The sequence below is a fragment of the Oncorhynchus keta genome, chromosome 13 (genome assembly GCF_023373465.1).
Source record: "Oncorhynchus keta strain PuntledgeMale-10-30-2019 chromosome 13, Oket_V2, whole genome shotgun sequence".
Classification (NCBI taxonomy): Eukaryota; Metazoa; Chordata; class Actinopteri; order Salmoniformes; family Salmonidae; genus Oncorhynchus; species Oncorhynchus keta.
Genome location: NC_068433.1, coordinates 42,740,491 through 42,767,990, shown reverse-complemented (window position 1 = coordinate 42,767,990; position 27,500 = coordinate 42,740,491). Strand labels below are relative to the sequence as shown.

At 50.2% G+C, this 27,500-nt stretch overlaps 1 protein-coding gene across 5 annotated transcripts in view; it reads right to left on the bottom strand.

Annotated features, from left to right (window-relative positions):
- Window positions 1–27,500, bottom strand: part of LOC118392563 (signal peptide, CUB and EGF-like domain-containing protein 1) — a 139,904-nt gene that overhangs the window by 33,398 nt on the left and 79,006 nt on the right. For 2 of the 5 annotated variants that reach the window (XM_052460200.1, XM_052460201.1), the window contains exons 7-9: window positions 25,875–25,928; window positions 21,226–21,315; window positions 906–1,022 (exon numbers count right to left, since the gene is read on the bottom strand). In XM_052460200.1, coding sequence (XP_052316160.1) covers window positions 906–1,022; window positions 21,226–21,315; window positions 25,875–25,928 — 261 coding nt within the window. The remainder of the gene's footprint in view (window positions 1–905; window positions 1,023–21,225; window positions 21,316–25,874; window positions 25,929–27,500) is intronic. The other 3 variants (XM_052460203.1, XM_052460204.1, XM_052460202.1) reach the window with 2 other exon arrangements.

Below are 27,500 nucleotides of genomic sequence, written 5' to 3'. Positions count from 1 at the left end.
TGTTCCACTGGATGTCATAAGGTGTATGCACCAATTTGTAAGTCGCTCTGGATAAGAGCGTCTGCTAAATGACTTAAATGTAAATGTAAATGTAGCTGTTCCTCAGCCCTATCAATGATCCCTGATACAAATCAACAATACCACTCCACACGAAAGCACTGTATTTTCCATTAGGGTGACCCTGGGGTCAGAAACATCAACCGCCCCCTGTTTGTTTAGGGACAAGCCTCAAACAACTATCCGCTAAAATAATCCATTTCACTGTGTCTATGTGGCAGCCCGGTAGGGCCTTGGCCACTGCCTTTGACGTCACGGGCGGATTTTGGGAAGTGGAAACACTTAGCGGCAACATCAACAACAGCAGCACTGCCAGTGACCGCGCCGGAGACTGGAGCCTCTCTCTGCTCCAGGCGAGGAGGCGAAGTGAACTTTGCGACGCAGGATTGGTTGGTCTTGGCCCAAGATCACTCAGATACCACTCATACCAGCCACAGATACCAGACCCCTGGACCACCTCCGCAAAGGATCCTCTCAACTCAGTACCATTCAATACCACACAACTTGCCCATATTGCGTTATAATGGCAAAGTACGGTTGAGTGCTGATACAGAATGAGTCCTCACAGCACTAGCAGTGTGTTTTCAAGATGAAACGAGCACACTAAAGGGTTGGGTGCTATCAAGGCATGAGTTAAAGCCGTCCGTCACATAGAGAGAGAGAGAGAGAGGGAGAGAGAGAGAGAGAGAGAGAGACAGAGAGAGAGAGAGAGAGAGAGAGAGAGAGAGAGAGAGAGAGAGAGAGAGAGAGAGAGAGGGGGGGGGGGGGAAGTAAAGAAGATAGAGGAGAGCCGTAGGGGACAGTAGGGCCACACGGACACACACACACACACACACCTATACACTGACCTTTGCAGGTCTTGCCGTCTGGCTGCAGGGTGAATCCCACGGGGCAGCTGCAGCGGACCCCTGTAGCCGTATCCTTGCAGGTCCGGTCACAGCCGCCATTGTTCACCGCACAGGTTTCTGGGTGAAACAAAAATATACAGTGGGAGAAAAGAGAGGAGGGGCGGGGGGGGCAGGGGAGGGGTGTTAACCTACTGACTGGCATGCATATCTAAAGAGCAGAACGGAGTCTAAAGAGAGAAACAGTAGACAGCGAAGATATGACGGGTGGGTTGAGAAGAGGCTGCATACAATGGGGAAATACACAACAGGGTGACGTCGTGTACTCAGGCCATTTGGCTATTCCATCATACCCATTCAGACTTCATTTCCACGATACTAAGCCCGTGTCAAGACATTGTAGTTGTCCATCAGACCAGTGACAGGTTATGTGACGGAACACAGTTGGATTGACAACATGTTACAGACCGACTGTAAACTCAGGATTCTGTTGAGCATCATTGATTGGAACACCTAGCAGACCAAATGAGAGAAAGACAGATTTCTACCAAACATATACAGGAGAATAATGGGCAACATATGCTGATAAGGAGAGGAACTCAGTAGCCGAGTTAAGACAGGTGTGCCTTGTTTCCAAAAAAAACGTCAACATTTAGTCAAAAACGATACTGAAGGTGAAGTAGAGAAAACACGAGAGTCTATAATATAGTCAGTGGTGGGATCGAGTAGTAGTACTTAGGACCGAATGTGTGTATTTTGACTACAGGAAAAATGTTCTTGTATGTGGCGAAGATAAGGTTTGCTCTGACTTGTGAATATTGCCTGAGCTAATCCCAAAACAAACAGCACCTAATGGCATCTCCACTTCACCTGCGCAGCCCATTGTTGCTTTAAGAAAGCTGAGCTCACTAATCCCCAATGGGTGTCAGAAACTGCTGAGGACGGTGAAACGGTACACTGCTATTAGAACGGGGCTCAATAATAGGCTACTATATTTAATAAAGAACAGTTTCAGATGAACTATTTGGGTCTGGCAGGCTTCTGATATGTCCTGGGAAAGAAACTCAGTTGACTGTGCTTAGCTAAAGGCATAGTTCATCTACTTCCCCAAACTTGTGGACACCATTTTTATGTCTCTGCGTCCTGTACGAAGGAAGTTATAGAGGTAGTTTCGAGAGCAATGCTTACTAGCTTAGCACAAAGACTGGAAGTCTTTGGGTACAGCTAGTGATAATGCTAGTTAGCATTGGCTCGCAAAAACTACCTCTAACTTCCTTCATACTGGACACAGAGGCATAAAAATGGTATCCACGAGTTCAGCCAAGATCCCAAACTGAAAGGTGACAGAAGACACTGAAATGGCTCTGGCTATTTGGACATGGACTTGTATGCAAATGAGAGATGGTGCACTTGTCTCTCTGGCACCTATTCCCAGCTCATTAAATGCAAAGAGGTTCTGTGCTCGCTTTAAGGGAGGAGGGGAGAAGATAAACCCTTTCAGACAGGCTAGCTAACATGCCCGGCTCTAGAGGTCACAGCATTAGCATAATACTGTCAATGACTGCAGTGTCACGGACTGACGGCATCTCATCATCGGGCTGATCCGACATGGCCGTCTGTTTGCAGCAAAAGCAAACGGCAGGTGGGTGCTGTGAGAGCCAGCATGGTCACCAGTTTCTACCACCACCGGGAACCTGTCAGTGCCAAAAAGGCTCTACTTCAATGAGGCTGCTGGTGTGTTTCATAGAACTGCAGATACCTTTTTGGGGTACTTAACCTGATTCCTAGAAAAGGAAAACAGAGGGAATAGGGGAAGGAGAGATGCTCTATACTCCTGGTAGACTACATGACCAAAAGTATGTGGACACCCGGTCGTCGAACAGCTCATTCCAAAATCATGGTCAATAATATGGAGTTGGTCCACCCTTTGCTGCTATAACAGCCTCCACTCTTCTGCTTTGCACTAGATGTTGGAACACTGCTGCAGGGACTTGCTTCCATTCAGCCACAAGAACATTAGTGAGGTCGGGCACTGACGTTGGGCGGTTAGGCCTGGCTCGCATTCTGCGTTCCGATTCATCCCAAAGATGATCGTTTTCCGTATGGACCTCGCTTGTGCACGGGGGCATTGTCATGCTGAAACAGGAAAAGGCCTTCCCCAAACTGTTGCCACAAAGTTGGTAGCATAGAATCGTCTAGAATGTCATTGTATACTGTAGCGTTAAGATTTCGCTTCACTGGAACTAAGGGGCTTAGCCCGAACCATGAAAAACAGCTCCAGACCATTATCCCCCATCAAACTTTACAGTTGGCACTATGCATTGGGACAGGTAGCATTCTCGCGTTTCCAATGCTACAGAGTCTAATGGCGGCTAACTTTATACCACTCCAGCTGACGCTTGGAATTGCGCATAGTGATCTTAGGCTTGTGTGCGGCTGCTCGGCCATGGAGACCCATTTCATGAAGACTAACAGTTATTGTGCTGATGTTGCTTCCAGAGGCAGTTTGGAACTCGGTAGTGAGTGTTGCAACCGAGGACAGAATATTTGTACACGCTACACGCTTCAGCACTCGGTGGTCCCGTTCTGTGAGCTTGTGTGGACTACTACTTCGCGGCTGAGCTGTTGTTGGTCCTAGACGTTTCCACTTCACAAGAACAGCACTTACAGTGGACCGGGGCAGCTCTAGCAGGGCAGACATTTGACGAACTGACTTGTTGGAAAGGTGGCATCCTATGGTGCCACGTTGAAAGTCACTGAGCTCTTCAGAAAGGCCATTCTACTGCCAATGTTTGTCTATGGAGATTGCATGGCCGTGTGCTTGATTATATACACCTGACAGCAATGGGTGTGGCTGAAATAGCTGAATCCACTAATTTGAAGGGGTGTCCACATACTATTGTATATAATAGTGTAGCTTGTCTGATGGGTGCTGTAGGGTATGGCAGCGGACCCCTGTAAACTTCCCACTCAGGTGTGTGTGTGTGTGTGCATGGGGCTGTTCATGGGTCAGAGTGATTTATACTACTGAAAGCAATGGGCCCTATCATTAGCTTAGCGTGAGCCCTGCTCAGAGCCCCTCTCCTGCTCTGATGAGCCAGGCCCGCCCACCCCCAGGGCAAGAGGCTGCACACAGGAACACAGACCCGCCAAAACACACTCTGATTGATGTACTGGACATGCCCAGCCTACCCCCGAACAGCCCCTCTGAACCCCCTCCCCTCTCCCACCCCCGAATGTTTATGTCTCATGCACACTGTATTGCAACGATGCTACAAAGGCTAACGCTCTTCTATTCACAGCCATCCTTTCCACTTCCCTGTGTTTCAATTTCATTGACTCTAGTCAACATGCTGATGCTGACAGAGGAAGAGGGACAGGGTCATACCTCTTTTTTAGAAAAGGGTAGTGAGGGTTTTGGGGGAGTTTCTTTGGGGGAGACATTCTGGGGGGGGTTGACGGTTGGAGGGATCCGTTCAAGGGAATCAGCTCTCATCTCCGTGGTGACAGATGAAGATTACTCGTCTGTCTTGTTTGTGTGAGCAGCGGCTGCAGGGCCAGTGGTTTGTTGGCTGAGAGCCAGTACAAACCAACAGAGACACCCCTGACTTGCCCACCCCATAACCCCATCATCACGCCCCTCCACCTCACTGTCTCTCTGTCTGTCTGTCTCTCTCTCCTCTCATCCATCTCTAAGATGCCTGCCATGCTCACACATGCTCTGGGCAGACTTGACTGACCTGCTCTGCTGACGTCAGGAGTGGGGAGATACACACACACACACACACACGCACGCACGCACGAACGCACACACGCACACACACACATACACACGTCCCACATACTCTTCACACACACAGACATGCTGACCAGTCAAATCTCCATGCAGTCTCTCGCTCTCTCTCTCTCTCAGTAAGACATCGTCTCTCAGAGAGGACACATGTTCTATTGATTAAGAGGGAGTCATGAGAAAAGAGGAGTGGTTGTGCTTTATTAAGCATCATGCCAAGTCCCATCAACCCTCCACACACATACTGACTGAGCTGTAGGGGCACGATCGTCTTTCAGCAGGGCCTAGCTAACAGGATCCCCCTTCACTGTTGTCATGGGCACCTAATCCTGCTGTCAGCGCTGCCCCCGTCCTGGAATCACGCTATCCACACACACACACACACACACACACACACACACACACACACACACACACACACACACACACACACACACACACACACACACACACACACACACACACACACACACACACACACACACACACACACACACACACACACACACACACAGACAGGCACACACGCCCAGCTCATCTGTCCTAGGTGAGTGGTTTATTTGGACTCCTCAGCAGCCGGGGTCAGTGTAGCTACAGCACCCCCCCCCCTCTCTCTCACACCCAGCCTTTGAAAAGACCTGACTTTTTCTGTGCTTTCACTTTCTTCACTCTTTCCCCTCTCTCTATCTCTCTCTCTCTCTCTCTCTCTCTCTCTCTCTCTCTCTCTCTCTCTCTCTCTCTCTCTCTCTCTCTCTCTCTCTCTCTCTCTCTCTCTCTCTCTCTCTCTCTCTCTCTATCTATCATGCTTTCCTCCATCGTTTTTTCATTATAGCCCAGGTCCAGTTTAATCTGTCTTGATCAATCTGGGCTCCAGTGCTTTGGGACAAGGACTACGGCAGTGTCTGCAGAGAAAATAGCAGCAGCAGAAGTACAGAGAGAGTCCGGAACGCTGTGTGTCAAAGCAGGCAGACAAATGGAGCACGGTGTCAAATCTAACACGCTGCTGCGGGACAGACCAGGCCAGTTCAGAGCTGTTCTAAAGACTTCCATAGTCTCCTCCTCTACTATAGCAATACCTACAGTAGGTCTATTCACCCCTGCTAAAGATAATTTGCCTTACATTGGTTTCAATTATAATTTTGACTTGCTTGGAAAGAATTAAGTGAGATTAAACTAGTGAAAATTCGATGACAATGGCAATCAGACCTGTGAAGAAGGAAAAAAATCTGCAACTAAAAAAGTGAGGATAAAAACATCTCAATAACACAGGTCATATAGAGCGGGCTAAAAACATAAATCATTGTGAGACACAGAGATATCCAATGTGAGATGGGGGTTATAGAAAACATGGCGGATACAGTGTTGGAATGAAGGGGAGGAGCATCAACAGTGACGTCATCAGGTATGAAAACAACAGGAACTGAATCAGGCTGGGGAAGAATTCTTCAACGGAGGGAAGATGAGAAGGATGGAAAAGTGAACATTTAGAGGAGATGGGTGGAATTGTGTTATCTACAATCAAGCCCCCCCCACCCATTTACTGGCCAAAGTCGTCACCTGTTTAAGTAAGGTCTGCCTCTGTATGGGAGAAACCTGCAGGCACGAACACATAACAGTAACAGTATATATACGAGCCCAGGATGTCTGCATGACTGACTGACTTAGGTCTCCATGTTGGTAAACATACAGGCTGTACATTGTACTGGATCCACTTCTGCCTTTGAAAACAAAAGAGTCAAATAAAGCAGACAGAGCAATAAGAAACCGAGAGGGAAATGCTGCTCCGAGGCTCCCAGGTTTAAGGAAGTGCAGTTTTAGTTAGGTATTAGTGGGGGTTCACCCGTTTAGTCTGGTTTAGTGGTTAGTCCAGATTAGTTGAGATATTTCCATTAAAGGGAGACATATTGCAACCACACTTTAACAGTCAGGTAGAACTTCACAGGGGTCTCGAGGTCTGAAAGGGGGAAAAGAAGGGTCACAGGGACAGACTATGTACAGAACGGTGTCATCTAGGAGTTGGTTGGCATACGTTGTCTGAGATCCATGTTGTTCGTCCCTTCCCACCAACCCCGTGGAGTGATTTCCATTCAACAGTCAGTCACTACTGTTGAAAGGATGCATCTTCCTCCACTGAGTCGGGAAAGGGTTAACTATTCACACTTTTTTATTCAGTTGTACATTCATTGAAATGAGTTGTATACTAATTGACTGAGTCATCCATTGATGAACCTACAGTGTAGATACAGTATCTGGAGCCTGTCTCTCATGACGGTGCCCGGGGCTTGCATGAAAGCTCTTTATGCCACGATGTGGCTGTTCGAGTGATAATGCTCACTTGAAAAGCAAGTACTGTAGGCCAAACGAGTGCATACTTGAGGAGTAGGGTGGCAGTCCGAAACGGGAAGATGGCGAGGGGCATATGGTGATAATGAACTGTGAAGGGCCCTCTGAAAGACATCCCTTGAGGAGTAGGGTGGCAGTCTGAAACGGGAAGATGGAGAGGGGCATATAGTGATAATGAACTGTGAAGGGCCCTCTGAAAGACATCCCTTGAGGAGTAGGGTGGCAGTCTGAAACGGGAAGATGGCGAGGGGCATATGGTGATAATGAACTGTGAAGGGCCCCCTCTGAGTAAGAAACATCCCTTGAAAGGAGTAGGGTGGCAGTCTGAAACGGGAAGATGGCGAGGGGCATATGGTGATAATGAACTGTGAAGGGCCCTCTGAAAGACATCCCTTGAGGAGTAGGGTGGCAGTCTGAAACGGGAAGATGGCGAGGGGCATATGGTGATAATGAACTGTGAAGGGCCCTCTGAAAGACATCCCTTGAGGAGTAGGGTGGCAGTCTGAAACGGGAAGATGGCGAGGGGCATATGGTGATAATGAACTGTGAAGGGCCCTCTGAAAGACATCCCTTGAGGAGTAGGGTGGCAGTCTGAAACGGGAAGATGGCGAGGGGCATATGGTGATAATGAACTGTGAAGGGCCCTCTGAAAGACATCCCTTGAGGAGTAGGGTGGCAGTCTGATGCGGGAAGATGGCGAGGGGCATATGGTGATAATGAACTGTGAAGGGCCCTCTGAAAGGCATCCCTTGAGGAGTAGGGTGGCAGTCTGATGCGGGAAGATGGCGAGGGGCATATGGTGATAATGAACTGTGAAGGGCCCTCTGAAAGGCATCCCTTGAGGAGTAGGGTGGCAGTCTGATGCGGGAAGATGGCGAGGGGCATATGGTGATAATGAACTGTGAAGGGCCCTCTGAAAGGCATCCCTTGAGGAGTAGGGTGGCAGTCTGAAGCGGGAAGATGGCGAGGGGCATATGGTGATAATGAACTGTGAAGGGCCCTCTGAAAGGCATCCCTTGAGGAGTAGGGTGGCAGTCTGAAACGGGAAGATGGCGAGGGGCATATGGTGATAATGAACTGTGAAGGGCCCTCTGAAAGGCATCCCTTGAGGAGTAGGGTGGCAGTCTGATGCGGGAAGATGGCGAGGGGCATATGGTGATAATGAACTGTGAAGGGCCCTCTGAAAGGCATCCCTTGAGGAGTAGGGTGGCAGTCTGAAACGGGAAGATGGCGAGGGGCATATGGTGATAATGAACTGTGAAGGGCCCTCTGAAAGGCATCCCTTGAGGAGTAGGGTGGCAGTCTGAAACGGGAAGATGGCGAGGGGCATATGGTGATAATGAACTGTGAAGGGCCCTCTGAAAGGCATCCCTTGAGGAGTAGGGTGGCAGTCTGAAACGGGAAGATGGCGAGGGGCATATGGTGATAATGAACTGTGAAGGGCCCTCTGAAAGGCATCCCTTGAGGAGTAGGGTGGCAGTCTGAAACGGGAAGATGGCGAGGGCATATGGTGATAATGAACTGTGAAGGGCCCTCTGAAAGGCATCCCTTGAGGAGTAGGGTGGCAGTCTGAAACGGGAAGATGGCGAGGGCATATGGTGATAATGAACTGTGAAGGGCCCTCTGAAAGGCATCCCTTGAGGAGCAGGGTGGCAGTCTGAAACGGGAAGATGGCGAGGGGCATATGGTGATAATGAACTGTGAAGGGCCCTCTGAAAGGCATCCCTTGAGGAGTAGGGTGGCAGTCTGAAACGGGAAGATGGCGAGGGCATATGGTGATAATGAACTGTGAAGGGCCCTCTGAAAGGCATCCCTTGAGGAGTAGGGTGGCAGTCTGAAACGGGAAGATGGCGAGGGGCATATGGTGATAATGAACTGTGAAGGGCCCTCTGAAAGACATCCCTTGAGGAGTAGGGTGGCAGTCTGAAACGGGAAGATGGCGAGGGGCATATGGTGATAATGAACTGTGAAGGGCCCTCTGAAAGGCATCCCTTGAGGAGTAGGGTGGCAGTCTGAAACGGGAAGATGGCGAGGGGCATATGGTGATAATGAACTGTGAAGGGCCCTCTGAAAGGCATCCCTTGAGGAGTAGGGTGGCAGTCTGATGCGGGAAGATGGCGAGGGGCATATGGTGATAATGAACTGTGAAGGGCCCTCTGAAAGGCATCCCTTGAGGAGTAGGGTGGCAGTCTGATGCGGGGGAAGATGGCGAGGGCATATGGTGATAATGAACTGTGAAGGGCCCTCTGAAAGGCATCCCTTGAGGAGTAGGGTGGCAGTCTGAAACGGGAAGATGGCGAGGGGCATATGGTGATAATGAACTGTGAAGGGCCCTCTGAAAGGCATCCCTTGAGGAGTAGGGTGGCAGTCTGAAACGGGAAGATGGCGAGGGGCATATGGTGATAATGAACTGTGAAGGGCCCTCTGAAAGGCATCCCTTGAGGAGTAGGGTGGCAGTCTGAAACGGGAAGATGGCGAGGGGCATATGGTGATAATGAACTGTGAAGGGCCCTCTGAAAGACATCCCTTGAGGAGTAGGGTGGCAGTCTGATGCGGGAAGATGGCGAGGGGCATATGGTGATAATGAACTGTGAAGGGCCCTCTGAAAGGCATCCCTTGAGGAGTAGGGTGGCAGTCTGAAACGGGAAGATGGCGAGGGCATATGGTGATAATGAACTGTGAAGGGCCCTCTGAAAGGCATCCCTTGAGGAGTAGGGTGGCAGTCTGATGCGGGAAGATGGCGAGGGGCATATGGTGATAATGAACTGTGAAGGGCCCTCTGAAAGGCATCCCTTGAGGAGTAGGGTGGCAGTCTGAAACGGGAAGATGGCGAGGGGCATATGGTGATAATGAACTGTGAAGGGCCCTCTGAAAGGCATCCCTTGAGGAGTAGGGTGGCAGTCTGATGCGGGAAGATGGCGAGGGGCATATGGTGATAATGAACTGTGAAGGGCCCTCTGAAAGGCATCCCTTGAGGAGTAGGGTGGCAGTCTGAAACGGGAAGATGGCGAGGGGCATATGGTGATAATGAACTGTGAAGGGCCCTCTGAAAGGCATCCCTTGAGGAGTAGGGTGGCAGTCTGAAGCGGGAAGATGGCGAGGGGCATATGGTGATAATGAACTGTGAAGGGCCCTCTGAAAGGCATCCCTTGAGGAGTAGGGTGGCAGTCTGAAGCGGGAAGATGGCGAGGGGCATATGGTGATAATGAACTGTGAAGGGCCCTCTGAAAGGCATCCCTTGAGGAGTAGGGTGGCAGTCTGATGCGGGAAGATGGCGAGGGGCATATGGTGATAATGAACTGTGAAGGGCCCTCTGAAAGGCATCCCTTGAGGAGTAGGGTGGCAGTCTGAAACGGGAAGATGGCGAGGGCATATGGTGATAATGAACTGTGAAGGGCCCTCTGAAAGGCATCCCTTGAGGAGTAGGGTGGCAGTCTGAAACGGGAAGATGGCGAGGGGCATATGGTGATAATGAACTGTGAAGGGCCCTCTGAAAGGCATCCCTTGAGGAGTAGGGTGGCAGTCTGAAACGGGAAGATGGCGAGGGGCATATGGTGATAATGAACTGTGAAGGGCCCTCTGAAAGGCATCCCTTGAGGAGTAGGGTGGCAGTCTGAAACGGGAAGATGGCGAGGGGCATATGGTGATAATGAACTGTGAAGGGCCCTCTGAAAGGCATCCCTTGAGGAGTAGGGTGGCAGTCTGAAACGGGAAGATGGCGAGGGGCATATGGTGATAATGAACTGTGAAGGGCCCTCTGAAAGGCATCCCTTGAGGAGTAGGGTGGCAGTCTGAAACGGGAAGATGGCGAGGGGCATATGGTGATAATGAACTGTGAAGGGCCCTCTGAAAGGCATCCCTTGAGGAGTAGGGTGGCAGTCTGAAACGGGAAGATGGCGAGGGGCATATGGTGATAATGAACTGTGAAGGGCCCTCTGAAAGGCATCCCTTGAGGAGTAGGGTGGCAGTCTGAAACGGGAAGATGGCGAGGGGCATATGGTGATAATGAACTGTGAAGGGCCCTCTGAAAGGCATCCCTTGAGGAGTAGGGTGGCAGTCTGAAACGGGAAGATGGCGAGGGCATATGGTGATAATGAACTGTGAAGGGCCCTCTGAAAGGCATCCCTTGAGGAGTAGGGTGGCAGTCTGAAACGGGAAGATGGCGAGGGGCATATGGTGATAATGAACTGTGAAGGGCCCTCTGAAAGGCATCCCTTGAGGAGTAGGGTGGCAGTCTGAAACGGGAAGATGGCGAGGGGCATATGGTGATAATGAACTGTGAAGGGCCCTCTGAAAGGCATCCCTTGAGGAGTAGGGGTGGCAGTCTGAAACGGGAAGATGGCGAGGGGCATATGGTGATAATGAACTGTGAAGGGCCCTCTGAAAGGCATCCCTTGAGGAGTAGGGTGGCAGTCTGAAACGGGAAGATGGCGAGGGGCATATGGTGATAATGAACTGTGAAGGGCCCTCTGAAAGGCATCCCTTGAGGAGTAGGGTGGCAGTCTGAAACGGGAAGATGGCGAGGGGCATATGGTGATAATGAACTGTGAAGGGCCCTCTGAAAGGCATCCCTTGAGGAGTAGGGTGGCAGTCTGAAACGGGAAGATGGCGAGGGCATATGGTGATAATGAACTGTGAAGGGCCCTCTGAAAGGCATCCCTTGAGGAGTAGGGTGGCAGTCTGAAACGGGAAGATGGCGAGGGGCATATGGTGATAATGAACTGTGAAGGGCCCTCTGAAAGGCATCCCTTGAGGAGTAGGGTGGCAGTCTGAAACGGGAAGATGGCGAGGGGCATATGGTGATAATGAACTGTGAAGGGCCCTCTGAAAGGCATCCCTTGAGGAGTAGGGTGGCAGTCTGAAACGGGAAGATGGCGAGGGGCATATGGTGATAATGAACTGTGAAGGGCCCTCTGAAAGGCATCCCTTGAGGAGTAGGGTGGCAGTCTGAAACGGGAAGATGGCGAGGGCATATGGTGATAATGAACTGTGAAGGGCCCTCTGAAAGGCATCCCTTGAGGAGTAGGGTGGCAGTCTGAAACGGGAAGATGGCGAGGGCATATGGTGATAATGAACTGTGAAGGGCCCTCTGAAAGGCATCCCTTGAGGAGTAGGGTGGCAGTCTGAAACGGGAAGATGGCGAGGGGCATATGGTGATAATGAACTGTGAAGGGCCCTCTGAAAGGCATCCCTTGAGGAGTAGGGTGGCAGTCTGAAACGGGAAGATGGCGAGGGGCATATGGTGATAATGAACTGTGAAGGGCCCTCTGAAAGGACATCCCTTGAGGAGTAGGGTGGCAGTCTGAAACGGGAAGATGGCGAGGGGCATATGGTGATAATGAACTGTGAAGGGCCCTCTGAAAGGCATCCCTTGAGGAGTAGGGTGGCAGTCTGAAACGGGAAGATGGCGAGGGGCATATGGTGATAATGAACTGTGAAGGGCCCTCTGAAAGGCATCCCTTGAGGAGTAGGGTGGCAGTCTGAAACGGGAAGATGGCGAGGGCATATGGTGATAATGAACTGTGAAGGGCCCTCTGAAAGGCATCCCTTGAGGAGTAGGGTGGCAGTCTGAAACGGGAAGATGGCGAGGGGCATATGGTGATAATGAACTGTGAAGGGCCCTCTGAAAGGCATCCCTTGAGGAGTAGGGTGGCAGTCTGAAACGGGAAGATGGCGAGGGGCATATGGTGATAATGAACTGTGAAGGGCCCTCTGAAAGGCATCCCTTGAGGAGTAGGGTGGCAGTCTGAAACGGGAAGATGGCGGGGCATATGGTGATAATGAACTGTGAAGGGCCCTCTGAAAGGCATCCCTTGAGGAGTAGGGTGGCAGTCTGAAACGGGAAGATGGCGAGGGGCATATGGTGATAATGAACTGTGAAGGGCCCTCTGAAAGGCATCCCTTGAGGAGTAGGGTGGCAGTCTGAAACGGGAAGATGGCGAGGGGCATATGGTGATAATGAACTGTGAAGGGCCCTCTGAAAGGCATCCCTTGAGGAGTAGGGTGGCAGTCTGAAACGGGAAGATGGCGAGGGGCATATGGTGATAATGAACTGTGAAGGGCCCTCTGAAAGGCATCCCTTGAGGAGTAGGGTGGCAGTCTGAAACGGGAAGATGGCGAGGGGCATATGGTGATAATGAACTGTGAAGGGCCCTCTGAAAGGCATCCCTTGAGGAGTAGGGTGGCAGTCTGAAACGGGAAGATGGCGAGGGGCATATGGTGATAATGAACTGTGAAGGGCCCTCTGAAAGGCATCCCTTGAGGAGTAGGGTGGCAGTCTGAAACGGGAAGATGGCGAGGGGCATATGGTGATAATGAACTGTGAAGGGCCCTCTGAAAGGCATCCCTTGAGGAGTAGGGTGGCAGTCTGAAACGGGAAGATGGCGAGGGCATATGGTGATAATGAACTGTGAAGGGCCCTCTGAAAGGCATCCCTTGAGGAGTAGGGTGGCAGTCTGAAACGGGAAGATGGCGAGGGGCATATGGTGATAATGAACTGTGAAGGGCCCTCTGAAAGGCATCCCTTGAGGAGTAGGGTGGCAGTCTGAAACGGGAAGATGGCGAGGGCATATGGTGATAATGAACTGTGAAGGGCCCTCTGAAAGGCATCCCTTGAGGAGTAGGGTGGCAGTCTGAAACGGGAAGATGGCGAGGGGCATATGGTGATAATGAACTGTGAAGGGCCCTCTGAAAGGCATCCCTTGAGGAGTAGGGTGGCAGTCTGAAACGGGAAGATGGCGAGGGGCATATGGTGATAATGAACTGTGAAGGGCCCTCTGAAAGGCATCCCTTGAGGAGTAGGGTGGCAGTCTGAAACGGGAAGATGGCGAGGGGCATATGGTGATAATGAACTGTGAAGGGCCCTCTGAAAGGCATCCCTTGAGGAGTAGGGTGGCAGTCTGAAACGGGAAGATGGCGAGGGGCATATGGTGATAATGAACTGTGAAGGGCCCTCTGAAAGGCATCCCTTGAGGAGTAGGGTGGCAGTCTGAAACGGGAAGATGGCGAGGGGCATATGGTGATAATGAACTGTGAAGGGCCCTCTGAAAGGCATCCCTTGAGGAGTAGGGTGGCAGTCTGAAACGGGAAGATGGCGAGGGGCATATGGTGATAATGAACTGTGAAGGGCCCTCTGAAAGGCATCCCTTGAGGAGTAGGGTGGCAGTCTGAAACGGGAAGATGGCGAGGGGCATATGGTGATAATGAACTGTGAAGGGCCCTCTGAAAGGCATCCCTTGAGGAGTAGGGTGGCAGTCTGAAACGGGAAGATGGCGAGGGGCATATGGTGATAATGAACTGTGAAGGGCCCTCTGAAAGGCATCCCTTGAGGAGTAGGGTGGCAGTCTGAAACGGGAAGATGGCGAGGGCATATGGTGATAATGAACTGTGAAGGGCCCTCTGAAAGGCATCCCTTGAGGAGTAGGGTGGCAGTCTGAAACGGGAAGATGGCGAGGGGCATATGGTGATAATGAACTGTGAAGGGCCCTCTGAAAGGCATCCCTTGAGGAGTAGGGTGGCAGTCTGAAACGGGAAGATGGCGAGGGCATATGGTGATAATGAACTGTGAAGGGCCCTCTGAAAGGCATCCCTTGAGGAGTAGGGTGGCAGTCTGAAACGGGAAGATGGCGAGGGGCATATGGTGATAATGAACTGTGAAGGGCCCTCTGAAAGGCATCCCTTGAGGAGTAGGGTGGCAGTCTGAAACGGGAAGATGGCGAGGGGCATATGGTGATAATGAACTGTGAAGGGCCCTCTGAAAGGCATCCCTTGAGGAGTAGGGTGGCAGTCTGAAACGGGAAGATGGCGAGGGGCATATGGTGATAATGAACTGTGAAGGGCCCTCTGAAAGGCATCCCTTGAGGAGTAGGGTGGCAGTCTGAAACGGGAAGATGGCGAGGGCATATGGTGATAATGAACTGTGAAGGGCCCTCTGAAAGGCATCCCTTGAGGAGTAGGGTGGCAGTCTGAAACGGGAAGATGGCGAGGGGCATATGGTGATAATGAACTGTGAAGGGCCCTCTGAAAGGCATCCCTTGAGGAGTAGGGTGGCAGTCTGAAACGGGAAGATGGCGAGGGGCATATGGTGATAATGAACTGTGAAGGGCCCTCTGAAAGGCATCCCTTGAGGAGTAGGGTGGCAGTCTGAAACGGGAAGATGGCGAGGGGCATATGGTGATAATGAACTGTGAAGGGCCCTCTGAAAGGCATCCCTTGAGGAGTAGGGTGGCAGTCTGAAACGGGAAGATGGCGAGGGGCATATGGTGATAATGAACTGTGAAGGGCCCTCTGAAAGGCATCCCTTGAGGAGTAGGGTGGCAGTCTGAAACGGGAAGATGGCGAGGGGCATATGGTGATAATGAACTGTGAAGGGCCCTCTGAAAGGCATCCCTTGAGGAGTAGGGTGGCAGTCTGAAACGGGAAGATGGCGAGGGGCATATGGTGATAATGAACTGTGAAGGGCCCTCTGAAAGGCATCCCTTGAGGAGTAGGGTGGCAGTCTGAAACGGGAAGATGGCGAGGGGCATATGGTGATAATGAACTGTGAAGGGCCCTCTGAAAGGCATCCCTTGAGGAGTAGGGTGGCAGTCTGAAACGGGAAGATGGCGAGGGGCATATGGTGATAATGAACTGTGAAGGGCCCTCTGAAAGGCATCCCTTGAGGAGTAGGGTGGCAGTCTGAAACGGGAAGATGGCGAGGGGCATATGGTGATAATGAACTGTGAAGGGCCCTCTGAAAGGCATCCCTTGAGGAGTAGGGTGGCAGTCTGAAACGGGAAGATGGCGAGGGCATATGGTGATAATGAACTGTGAAGGGCCCTCTGAAAGGCATCCCTTGAGGAGTAGGGTGGCAGTCTGAAACGGGAAGATGGCGAGGGGCATATGGTGATAATGAACTGTGAAGGGCCCTCTGAAAGGCATCCCTTGAGGAGTAGGGTGGCAGTCTGAAACGGGAAGATGGCGAGGGGCATATGGTGATAATGAACTGTGAAGGGCCCTCTGAAAGGCATCCCTTGAGGAGTAGGGTGGCAGTCTGAAGCGGGAAGATGGCGAGGGGCATATGGTGATAATGAACTGTGAAGGGCCCTCTGAAAGGCATCCCTTGAGGAGTAGGGTGGCAGTCTGAAACGGGAAGATGGCGAGGGGCATATGGTGATAATGAACTGTGAAGGGCCCTCTGAAAGGCATCCCTTGAGGAGTAGGGTGGCAGTCTGAAACGGGAAGATGGCGAGGGGCATATGGTGATAATGAACTGTGAAGGGCCCTCTGAAAGGCATCCCTTGAGGAGTAGGGTGGCAGTCTGAAACGGGAAGATGGCGAGGGGCATATGGTGATAATGAACTGTGAAGGGCCCTCTGAAAGGCATCCCTTGAGGAGTAGGGTGGCAGTCTGAAACGGGAAGATGGCGAGGGGCATATGGTGATAATGAACTGTGAAGGGCCCTCTGAAAGGCATCCCTTGAGGAGTAGGGTGGCAGTCTGAAACGGGAAGATGGCGAGGGGCATATGGTGATAATGAACTGTGAAGGGCCCTCTGAAAGGCATCCCTTGAGGAGTAGGGTGGCAGTCTGAAACGGGAAGATGGCGAGGGCATATGGTGATAATGAACTGTGAAGGGCCCTCTGAAAGGCATCCCTTGAGGAGTAGGGTGGCAGTCTGAAACGGGAAGATGGCGAGGGCATATGGTGATAATGAACTGTGAAGGGCCCTCTGAAAGGCATCCCTTGAGGAGTAGGGTGGCAGTCTGAAACGGGAAGATGGCGAGGGGCATATGGTGATAATGAACTGTGAAGGGCCCTCTGAAAGGCATCCCTTGAGGAGTAGGGTGGCAGTCTGAAACGGGAAGATGGCGAGGGCATATGGTGATAATGAACTGTGAAGGGCCCTCTGAAAGGCATCCCTTGAGGAGTAGGGTGGCAGTCTGAAACGGGAAGATGGCGAGGGGCATATGGTGATAATGAACTGTGAAGGGCCCTCTGAAAGGCATCCCTTGAGGAGTAGGGTGGCAGTCTGAAACGGGAAGATGGCGAGGGGCATATGGTGATAATGAACTGTGAAGGGCCCTCTGAAAGGCATCCCTTGAGGAGTAGGGTGGCAGTCTGAAACGGGAAGATGGCGAGGGGCATATGGTGATAATGAACTGTGAAGGGCCCTCTGAAAGGCATCCCTTGAGGAGTAGGGTGGCAGTCTGAAACGGGAAGATGGCGAGGGCATATGGTGATAATGAACTGTGAAGGGCCCTCTGAAAGGCATCCCTTGAGGAGTAGGGTGGCAGTCTGAAACGGGAAGATGGCGAGGGCATATGGTGATAATGAACTGTGAAGGGCCCTCTGAAAGGCATCCCTTGAGGAGTAGGGTGGCAGTCTGAAACGGGAAGATGGCGAGGGGCATATGGTGATAATGAACTGTGAAGGGCCCTCTGAAAGGCATCCCTTGAGGAGTAGGGTGGCAGTCTGAAACGGGAAGATGGCGAGGGGCATATGGTGATAATGAACTGTGAAGGGCCCTCTGAAAGGCATCCCTTGAGGAGTAGGGTGGCAGTCTGAAACGGGAAGATGGCGAGGGCATATGGTGATAATGAACTGTGAAGGGCCCTCTGAAAGGCATCCCTTGAGGAGTAGGGTGGCAGTCTGAAACGGGAAGATGGCGAGGGGCATATGGTGATAATGAACTGTGAAGGGCCCTCTGAAAGGCATCCCTTGAGGAGTAGGGTGGCAGTCTGAAACGGGAAGATGGCGGGGCATATGGTGATAATGAACTGTGAAGGGCCCTCTGAAAGGCATCCCTTGAGGAGTAGGGTGGCAGTCTGAAACGGGAAGATGGCGAGGGGCATATGGTGATAATGAACTGTGAAGGGCCCTCTGAAAGGCATCCCTTGAGGAGTAGGGTGGCAGTCTGAAACGGGAAGATGGCGAGGGGCATATGGTGATAATGAACTGTGAAGGGCCCTCTGAAAGGCATCCCTTGAGGAGTAGGGTGGCAGTCTGAAACGGGAAGATGGCGAGGGCATATGGTGATAATGAACTGTGAAGGGCCCTCTGAAAGGCATCCCTTGAGGAGTAGGGTGGCAGTCTGAAACGGGAAGATGGCGAGGGGCATATGGTGATAATGAACTGTGAAGGGCCCTCTGAAAGGCATCCCTTGAGGAGTAGGGTGGCAGTCTGAAACGGGAAGATGGCGAGGGCATATGGTGATAATGAACTGTGAAGGGCCCTCTGAAAGGCATCCCTTGAGGAGTAGGGTGGCAGTCTGAAACGGGAAGATGGCGAGGGGCATATGGTGATAATGAACTGTGAAGGGCCCTCTGAAAGGCATCCCTTGAGGAGTAGGGTGGCAGTCTGAAACGGGAAGATGGCGAGGGGCATATGGTGATAATGAACTGTGAAGGGCCCTCTGAAAGGCATCCCTTGAGGAGTAGGGTGGCAGTCTGAAACGGGAAGATGGCGAGGGGCATATGGTGATAATGAACTGTGAAGGGCCCTCTGAAAGGCATCCCTTGAGGAGTAGGGTGGCAGTCTGAAACGGGAAGATGGCGAGGGGCATATGGTGATAATGAACTGTGAAGGGCCCTCTGAAAGGCATCCCTTGAGGAGTAGGGTGGCAGTCTGAAACGGGAAGATGGCGAGGGGCATATGGTGATAATGAACTGTGAAGGGCCCTCTGAAAGGCATCCCTTGAGGAGTAGGGTGGCAGTCTGAAACGGGAAGATGGCGAGGGGCATATGGTGATAATGAACTGTGAAGGGCCCTCTGAAAGGCATCCCTTGAGGAGTAGGGTGGCAGTCTGAAACGGGAAGATGGCGAGGGGCATATGGTGATAATGAACTGTGAAGGGCCCTCTGAAAGGCATCCCTTGAGGAGTAGGGTGGCAGTCTGAAACGGGAAGATGGCGAGGGCATATGGTGATAATGAACTGTGAAGGGCCCTCTGAAAGGCATCCCTTGAGGAGTAGGGTGGCAGTCTGAAACGGGAAGATGGCGAGGGCATATGGTGATAATGAACTGTGAAGGGCCCTCTGAAAGGCATCCCTTGAGGAGTAGGGTGGCAGTCTGAAACGGGAAGATGGCGAGGGCATATGGTGATAATGAACTGTGAAGGGCCCTCTGAAAGGCATCCCTTGAGGAGTAGGGCATATGGCAGTCTGAAAGGCATCCCTTGGGAAGATGGCGAGGGGCATATGGTGATAATGAACTGTGAAGGGCCCTCTGAAAGGCATCCCTTGAGGAGTAGGGTGGCAGTCTGAAACGGGGAAGATGGCGAGGGGCATATGGTGATAATGAACTGTGAAGGGCCCTCTGAAAGGCATCCCTTGAGGAGTAGGGTGGCAGTCTGAAACGGGAAGATGGCGAGGGGCATATGGTGATAATGAACTGTGAAGGGCCCTCTGAAAGGCATCCCTTGAGGAGTAGGGTGGCAGTCTGAAACGGGAAGATGGCGAGGGCATATGGTGATAATGAACTGTGAAGGGCCCTCTGAAAGGCATCCCTTGAGGAGTAGGGTGGCAGTCTGAAACGGGAAGATGGCGAGGGGCATATGGTGATAATGAACTGTGAAGGGCCCTCTGAAAGGCATCCCTTGAGGAGTAGGGTGGCAGTCTGAAACGGGAAGATGGCGAGGGGCATATGGTGATAATGAACTGTGAAGGGCCCTCTGAAAGGCATCCCTTGAGGAGTAGGGTGGCAGTCTGAAACGGGAAGATGGCGAGGGGCATATGGTGATAATGAACTGTGAAGGGCCCTCTGAAAGGCATCCCTTGAGGAGTAGGGTGGCAGTCTGAAACGGGAAGATGGCGAGGGCATATGGTGATAATGAACTGTGAAGGGCCCTCTGAAAGGCATCCCTTGAGGAGTAGGGTGGCAGTCTGAAACGGGAAGATGGCGAGGGGCATATGGTGATAATGAACTGTGAAGGGCCCTCTGAAAGGCATCCCTTGAGGAGTAGGGTGGCAGTCTGAAACGGGAAGATGGCGAGGGGCATATGGTGATAATGAACTGTGAAGGGCCCTCTGAAAGGCATCCCTTGAGGAGTAGGGTGGCAGTCTGAAACGGGAAGATGGCGAGGGGCATATGGTGATAATGAACGTGAAGGGCCCTCTGAAAGGCATCCCTTGAGGAGTAGGGTGGCAGTCTGAAGCGGGAAGATGGCGAGGGGCATATGGTGATAATGAACTGTGAAGGGCCCTCTGAAAGGCATCCCTTGAGGAGTAGGGTGGCAGTCTGAAACGGGAAGATGGCGAGGGGCATATGGTGATAATGAACTGTGAAGGGCCCTCTGAAAGGCATCCCTTGAGGAGTACGGCTTCAGATATGTTGGTACTGCAAGGGTCAGGCTAGGAAACGTAACTGGCCAAGGGGACTGAGATGGAAATGATGCCATAGGATGGATGGGAAGATAAAGGTCACCAACCTTAAAGACGTAGGTGTCTATTCAATCAAACCCACTATCTGGAAGAAGGCAAGGCAAGCACAGCAGTAGAGTTTATTGAATAAATGAATCCAAAAGACACATTCTCACAACATAAGATTGATGATTTGTCTTCACCCGGAGACGTCCAGGTGGTGGATTTGATTGAATGAAGCCCTATGTCATCCATTATAGGCAAAGGGACTCTGCAGATAGAGACCCTTCAAAGATACTAGCTGAGATGTTCTCTATGGCAACGCCAAAGATATAATGGGATGGATCTGGAACGCCTCCTCGTGTACTGTCCCTCCAAGCCATGAGTATCATCTGGGGCAAGGAAGGACTGAGGGTGTTTAAAACCTCACAGGAACATTTGCACCTTAATAGTGAACAGTGAAATCGTGTCAAAATGGTCAAGTCCCGAGTTCTTCAAGACCTTTTTCATTGTCCATAAACGTTCCTTTATGTCTAAAGACTCTGCAGTACTTGAGGAGTAGTGCCTGACCACCAGTCTAATCTTTGGAGGGACGTGTAGCTGCCTAGAGGAGTAGCTGTTAGTTACTGCGGGAACTCTAGAGAACATGTATCTTCTGCCGAGACGGGCGATGGGGAGAGGTGGGAGCAGGGTTGGAGAAGTTTACCAAGGGACTGGGGACCTTGTGGGTGGACATAGAGGGTACCAAGGACTTTCATAAAAATAAAAATACAAAATTGAGAGAGAGAGAGAGGAAAGGGGAGGATACAAGCACAAGCGCCATGGCAACACATAGAAAGAGGAAGAAAAGAGTTACCCATAAGTAGCCGCCGTTTCACCCGCTTGTCCACATCAGCTATTGACGTGGCATTGAACTCAGAGCTCTCAATTGCAGCCTCATCTCTCTCTAAAACACAAGTGACAAGGGGACAAACAGTGAGCAGTAAGGTTAATGAGAAGCCCAGTGTCCACCGCCCGCTGCCGCCAGAGACGTCAAGTCAAGTCAGCCCCTCTTGGCGTTTGAGCAAAACCAAAGCCAAGAAGCAAGAAGCCATGAAAAAGCGCCAAAATCCCTGTTAGAGTGTTAATCCCAAAAACAAATCCAAAAGTCCCAGATAGCAAAAAAAAAAAGTTTAAATGAGGGTAAGGGTGGGGGTAGGGGACAAAAATAGAAGTTCAAATAAAAATATAATTTAGCGGGGGTGTGGGGGAGTTGGTTGACGTTGATGTTGTAGCCGTTGCTGTTTCTGTCTTCCATATCAAACGGCCACACACACTCAGCAATGGTTCCCTCACATCCGAAAGGGAGGAAGAGGGGGAGGAGGAAAGGAAGGAGGAGTAGAGGGAAGGATGAGCAAACATGTCCAAGACAAGCTGCATGAGTGTTGGGTAAGAAGCAGGGGGGTGAGGATGACAACAGAAGAAAGGGAGAGGGTGACGCCAACGGGTGAGAGGCTATGCTAGCCACCAGATCCAACAGACACTACAGAGGGAGGGAGCAACTACAAGGACTTCAGAATGACAACATGAAGGGATGAGAGAGAGAAGAAGAGAGAGGAAATCCCGTCCCATCGTGGGCCACAATGGGAGAAGTAAATGGGAGGAGGAATAAATGGGGTTGGGGACTAGTGGGGGGGGGGGTGGAGAGGGCATGCATAGAGGAGAGGAGAAGGAGGTCGTCTGGGGGCAGCGCTGGTTGCCTGTTTGTCTATGGAACACATCACAACTGGCTTTAACAGTCAACGCTGGAAACCATGTTCCCAAGCTGGGGGGGTGGAGGGGGGGGTGAGAAGGGAGAGGGGAAAGGTCGGGGATGGGGTTACGGTTAAGATGAACATGCAGATATGCAGCTGAGCATACACAGATATGCATGAGCAAACGCTGTGTTAGAGTGGATGGGCTGGGGTGGTGAGGAGCTCTACTGGGCCTTGGGAAGAGTGGGAGTCTTTCACTGGGACGTCAGAGTCATTAGGCTCTGAATGAGCATCTCTCTCTCTGAAGAACTGAATGGGGGGACAGGCCAGGGCACTGCCACTCAGTACAATGGAAATAGGACTGTCTTTGATGTACAAAGTCCTATGGAGGGGGATTTTGGTGAGGAAGGGGTAACTAAAGCCCCCCTCTCGGTCACCCCTGGCTTGGCCCGTTACTGGTCTTTCTCAGGCGGTTAGTTTGGGAAGGTTTGGTAGACAAAGTGAAGGACTCTCTGAAGCAGTGTTCACGAATGAATGGAGGCTTTCTGTCTCTCAACTAACGGTTTGGTGTGTGTGTGTATGAGTGCGTATGTGCATGTATGTGCGTGTGTGTTTGTGCCTGTCTGTGCGTGTGTATATGGGTGACTGTGCGTGTGTATATGGGTGACTGTGCGTATATGGGTGACTGTGCAATTACGTGCTAGTGTATGGATGTGAGTGCTTGTGAGCGTGTGCATGCTTGAGTGCGAGGGTGTGTGCACGTGTGTATGAGCGTGTGAACGTGTGTGTGAGTGGGTGGTTGTGTAAGAAAGGGTGAGGAGGAGGAGGAGGAGGAGGAGGAGGAGGAGGAGGAGGAGGAGGAGGAGGAGGAGGAGAGAGGACCCCAGGACTCTCCTAAGGGGCTACAAGGAATCAACAGTTCTAAGGCCAGTTTAGAGGAGGCCTTCTGAGGGGGGTTGTTTAGACTGGAGCAGAACTTACACAGGAAATAATCACTGAAGAGAGGGAGGAATGAATCCATAGCAGTACACTACAGCTAAGAGGAGAACAGTAATGGTAACCAGTAACGATGCACTGTAAGAAAACAGGAGGACAAGAGTTGGTTGCTATTAATGTAACCGCAATTCAAGGAGGGAAAAATGAAAGAAAATACAAATCTGAACAAAAAAACAAATGTAGAACAGTAGGATCTCCCATGCAGCCGGACAGACAGAAACACAGACAGGCAGAAGGGTTGCGTAGATTAGTGACAGAGGTATGGTGAGGACAGACGGGCGGGCTGACAGACACGGAGAGCGTGTCAGATTGAGAATGCATGCGGCTGGCTGGGATGACGGCATGACGGAGGTGTTATTGAGAAACAGGCAGGGTTACTGGTCCCTGTTTCTACAGGTGGATGAGGGAGGAGGTGCTGATGGGTGGGGGTGGGTGGATGACGTGGGTTTCGGGGGTTGCCACAGCAACAGGATCTAGTTTGCTTGTTGAGGCCGTTGTACTGTACTGTTAGGGGGAGGGAGGCATATTGCAGGTTGGAGGAGGGGGAGTTGTTTGGAGAGATGTTTGTTTTTGGTTTGGATGGGTAGCTCTATGTAACGTTAGATCAGGCTGCAACTGAGATGTTCACTCTAATCCTGTATCATTGTTTTATTAGTTCCCCCCCAGAGTCTTTAATTCAATTCTCTTTTATAATCTTAATTAAGGATTTAACCCTTTTTGAATTGAATTTGAACATGGATGCTCAGACAAGACAGGCAATCAGTAACTATCACCAGAAAGCAGGAGGAGGTAGGTAGGGAGGAAGAGGAGGAGGAAGAGGAGGAGCACCAGAGACAGCACTACACAAAGGTGGGTCAAAGGTGGGCCCAGTGACAGAGCAGTTGGGACACTCAGACCACAGAGGAGCCTTTCCTCTCGCCAGAGAGAAAAAGACACGGGACAGAGGGAGAAGGAGAACAGGGTTTCTCTCTTTCTTTCATTCTTTCGGAGGTTTTCCACTTCTTCCGTGGATGTCGTGGGTCCTCGCATGGCTGGAAAGGAAAAGGTTACGGGCACAAAATGAAGGCAGTTCTGTGAGAACACAGCATTGATGATACTGTATAGTAGAGATCTGTTTGTGGGGAGAGAGAGAGGGCTTCTCCAGTGTTCTAGTACAGCAGGAATGACAACACACAGAAAAGGGGTTTATTTGTGACATGACAGAAGACCTGTGTGTGTGTGTGTGTGTGTGTGTGTGTGTGTGTGTGTGTGTGTGTGTGTGTGTGTGTGTGTTCCAGTTAGAACAGGGATTGCCGGGATCATCAACTAGATTCAGCCGCAAATTGACTGCAAATTGACCGCAAGAAGCCCAAACATATAGAATATTTGACTAAAACAATCATTTCAAACCTTGCTTACAATTGCATCACGTCTATTATGGGTGGGAATACTTGGGAACAGATTTGCTAAATTAAAATCAATTCAAGCTGATTTCCTGGTGTTTTTACAGTCTTATGTCCAACAATTATAATAATAAATAAAAAAATTATATATATTTTTTTTGCTCTGAAAACTTTTAGGGCCAAATTAAACCACCCGCAGGACAAATTTGGCCCACGGGCCTTCAGTTGAGGAACCCTGAGGTATTGTGTTCAGTGTCTTGCCTAATCTCAGATGCATTTGAACTTAGTCAACTCCAGAAATGGTTTAACTCCTTCTGGGGGCAAATGTACAGACTTTGACTAACTGGTATAATGTAACACAAGAAAAAGAGTGTGTATCTGCCAATCTGCTTTAGCTTGCCACAGATTTTGCAACTCGGTGGGATAAACCTTGTTTAGGAGCTATGGAGAAACAAGGGAGTCTGTAAATCACTGTCTCGTTACGGACAGACAGACAGACACCGCCAGGCTCCCTTTGGAACACTCCGGGAACGTTCAGGAACGTCTCTGTGCACCAAAAAAAAATTGAAGTATTTATTTTTTTAAAGGCAGAAAAAGTATACTATTTGGTACGTCCAAGCCTCCACACTTTGCCAAATGTGGGACTGGGGTCCGTTGGAAGGAAGGAAAAGAAGAAAAAAAACATGAAAAACTCTTTCACTTACCTGGAACCTCTCATTTATCTTCTGCAAATTCCCCCAGAAAAAAAATCATGAACATTTCCTCTCTGTTCGGCTTCGGAGCCACCATAGCCACGGGATACGGGCCACAATGACAGGCGGGCGTAAAAGTTAGCCATTTGGCAAACAGTGGCATGCAGGCCTGGCGTCTCTCGGGCTGGCGATGGGCATGCGTTACACTGACTTGGCTAGTTTTCCCAGCGTAATGAAGATGATGAATGTGTTTTTCAACTTCTGAGACGTCTCAACTATTCATTTTCCAGTTTCCACCACAGCCCTACCTACTGATCAAACCCCCTCTATTCCTTCTTTCACTCCCTGACACATTAACACACTACTACTACTACACTGACTACTCTGTCGGCAGTTAAAGTGCATGTTTGTCTGGGAGTGTGTATATTGGTACAGGTGTAATTGTGTGATTAAAAGAGAAAGAGAAAGAGAAAGAGAGAGAGAAACAGCCAGAGAGAGTGACACATAAAGGAAAGAGACACTGAATGATCATACAACTCCCCTCTACGACATTGCAAATCAGCTATTTTCAACATGCGCTGGAAGCCAGGTTTTTTGAGTACACATTTAGATGGGGAGAATTCTTTACTCCCTCTTCTCCCCATGCCACGATCTCCAAAAACAGGGTGAGCAGTCTTCAGGCCCCAGACAGGAAATAATCACCATCGTCATCATGAAACTCCGGGCGACATTTTCGGGGTGCAACAGAGCACAGATCTGTGTAAAAATACTGTAAAACTCATTATAATCTGTCAGCGGGATTACAGATCGTTGAAGAAAAATGTATAATTGAATCACACTGCCAGATTATAATGAGGTTTACGGTATTTTCACACAGATTTGTGCTCTTTTGCACGGCGAAAATGTCGCCCTCCATCTCTAATTCAATTACTCACAGCTTCAAGTTACTCACATCACTTTGTGTATATTTGCAAGAAAAAAAATAATATTTGAGAATGCACTTTAAGGTTGGTTGATTATCTATAAAATGTAAATATGTTACTGCGCTCTCTCTAACGCTCTCTCACTCATCCTGTCCATCTCTCTTGCTCTGTCTCTCTCTCTCTCTTTCTGAATGTATAAGGGGCTCAATCTCTCCCCCTCTGTCTTTTGTTGTAAGTGTATAAATAAGATGAGGCCGGGGTAGGGAGAGAGGGCTCAGGGGTGAAGTTAACTCATCCCAAAGCCCTTCTCACCAGTTTCTCTCACACATCTATAACATCTACTGCAAAACAGATGAGAAATAATAGAGCTTTAACAGTAATATGTACTCTAATGTGCACTGAGTAACAGTACCAGTCAAATGTTTGGACACATCTACTTATTCCAGGGTTTTTCTTTATTTGTACTATTTTCGTTTTGTAGAATAATAGTGAAGACATCAAAACTATGAAATAACACATATGGAATCATGTAGTAACCAAAACAGTGTTAAACAAATCAAAATATATTTTAGATTCTTCAAAATAGCCACCCTTTGCCTTGATGACAGCTTTGTACAATCTTGGCATTCTCTCAACCAGCTTCATGAGGAATGCTTTACCAACCGTCTTGAAGGAGTTCCCACATATGCTGAGTACTTTTTGGCTACTTTTCCTTCACTCTGCGGTCCAACTCATCCCAAACCATCTCAATTGGGTTGAGGTCAGGTGATTGTGGAGGCCAAGTCATCTGATGCACCACTCCATCACTCTCCTTCTTGGTAAAAAAAAAAAAAGCACTTACACAGCCTGGAGGTGTGTTTGGGTCATTGTCCTGTTGAAAAACAAATGATCGTCCCACTAAGCGCAAACCAGATGGGATGGCGTATCTCTGCAGAATGCTGTGGTAGCCATGCTGGTTAAGTGTGCCTTGTGCCTTGAATTCTAAATAAATCACTGACATTGTCACCAACAAAGCACCCCCACACCATCACACCTACTCCTCCATGCTTCACGGTGAGAACCACACATGCAGAGATCATCTGTTCACCTACTCTGCGTCTCACAAAGTCATGGCGGTTGGAACCAAAAATCTCACATTTGGACTCATCAGAGCAAAGGACAAATATACACCAGTCTAATGTCCATTGCTCCTGTTTCTTGGCCCCAGCAAGGCTCTTCTTATTATTGGTGTCCTTTAGTAGTGGTTTCCTTGGAGAAAATTGGCCATGAAGGCCTGATTCATGCAGTCTCCTCTGAACAGTTGATGTTGAGATGTGTCTGTTACTTGAACTCTGTGAAGCATTTATTTGGGCTGCAATTTCTGAGGCTGGTAACTCCAATGAACTTATCATCTGCAGCAGAGCTA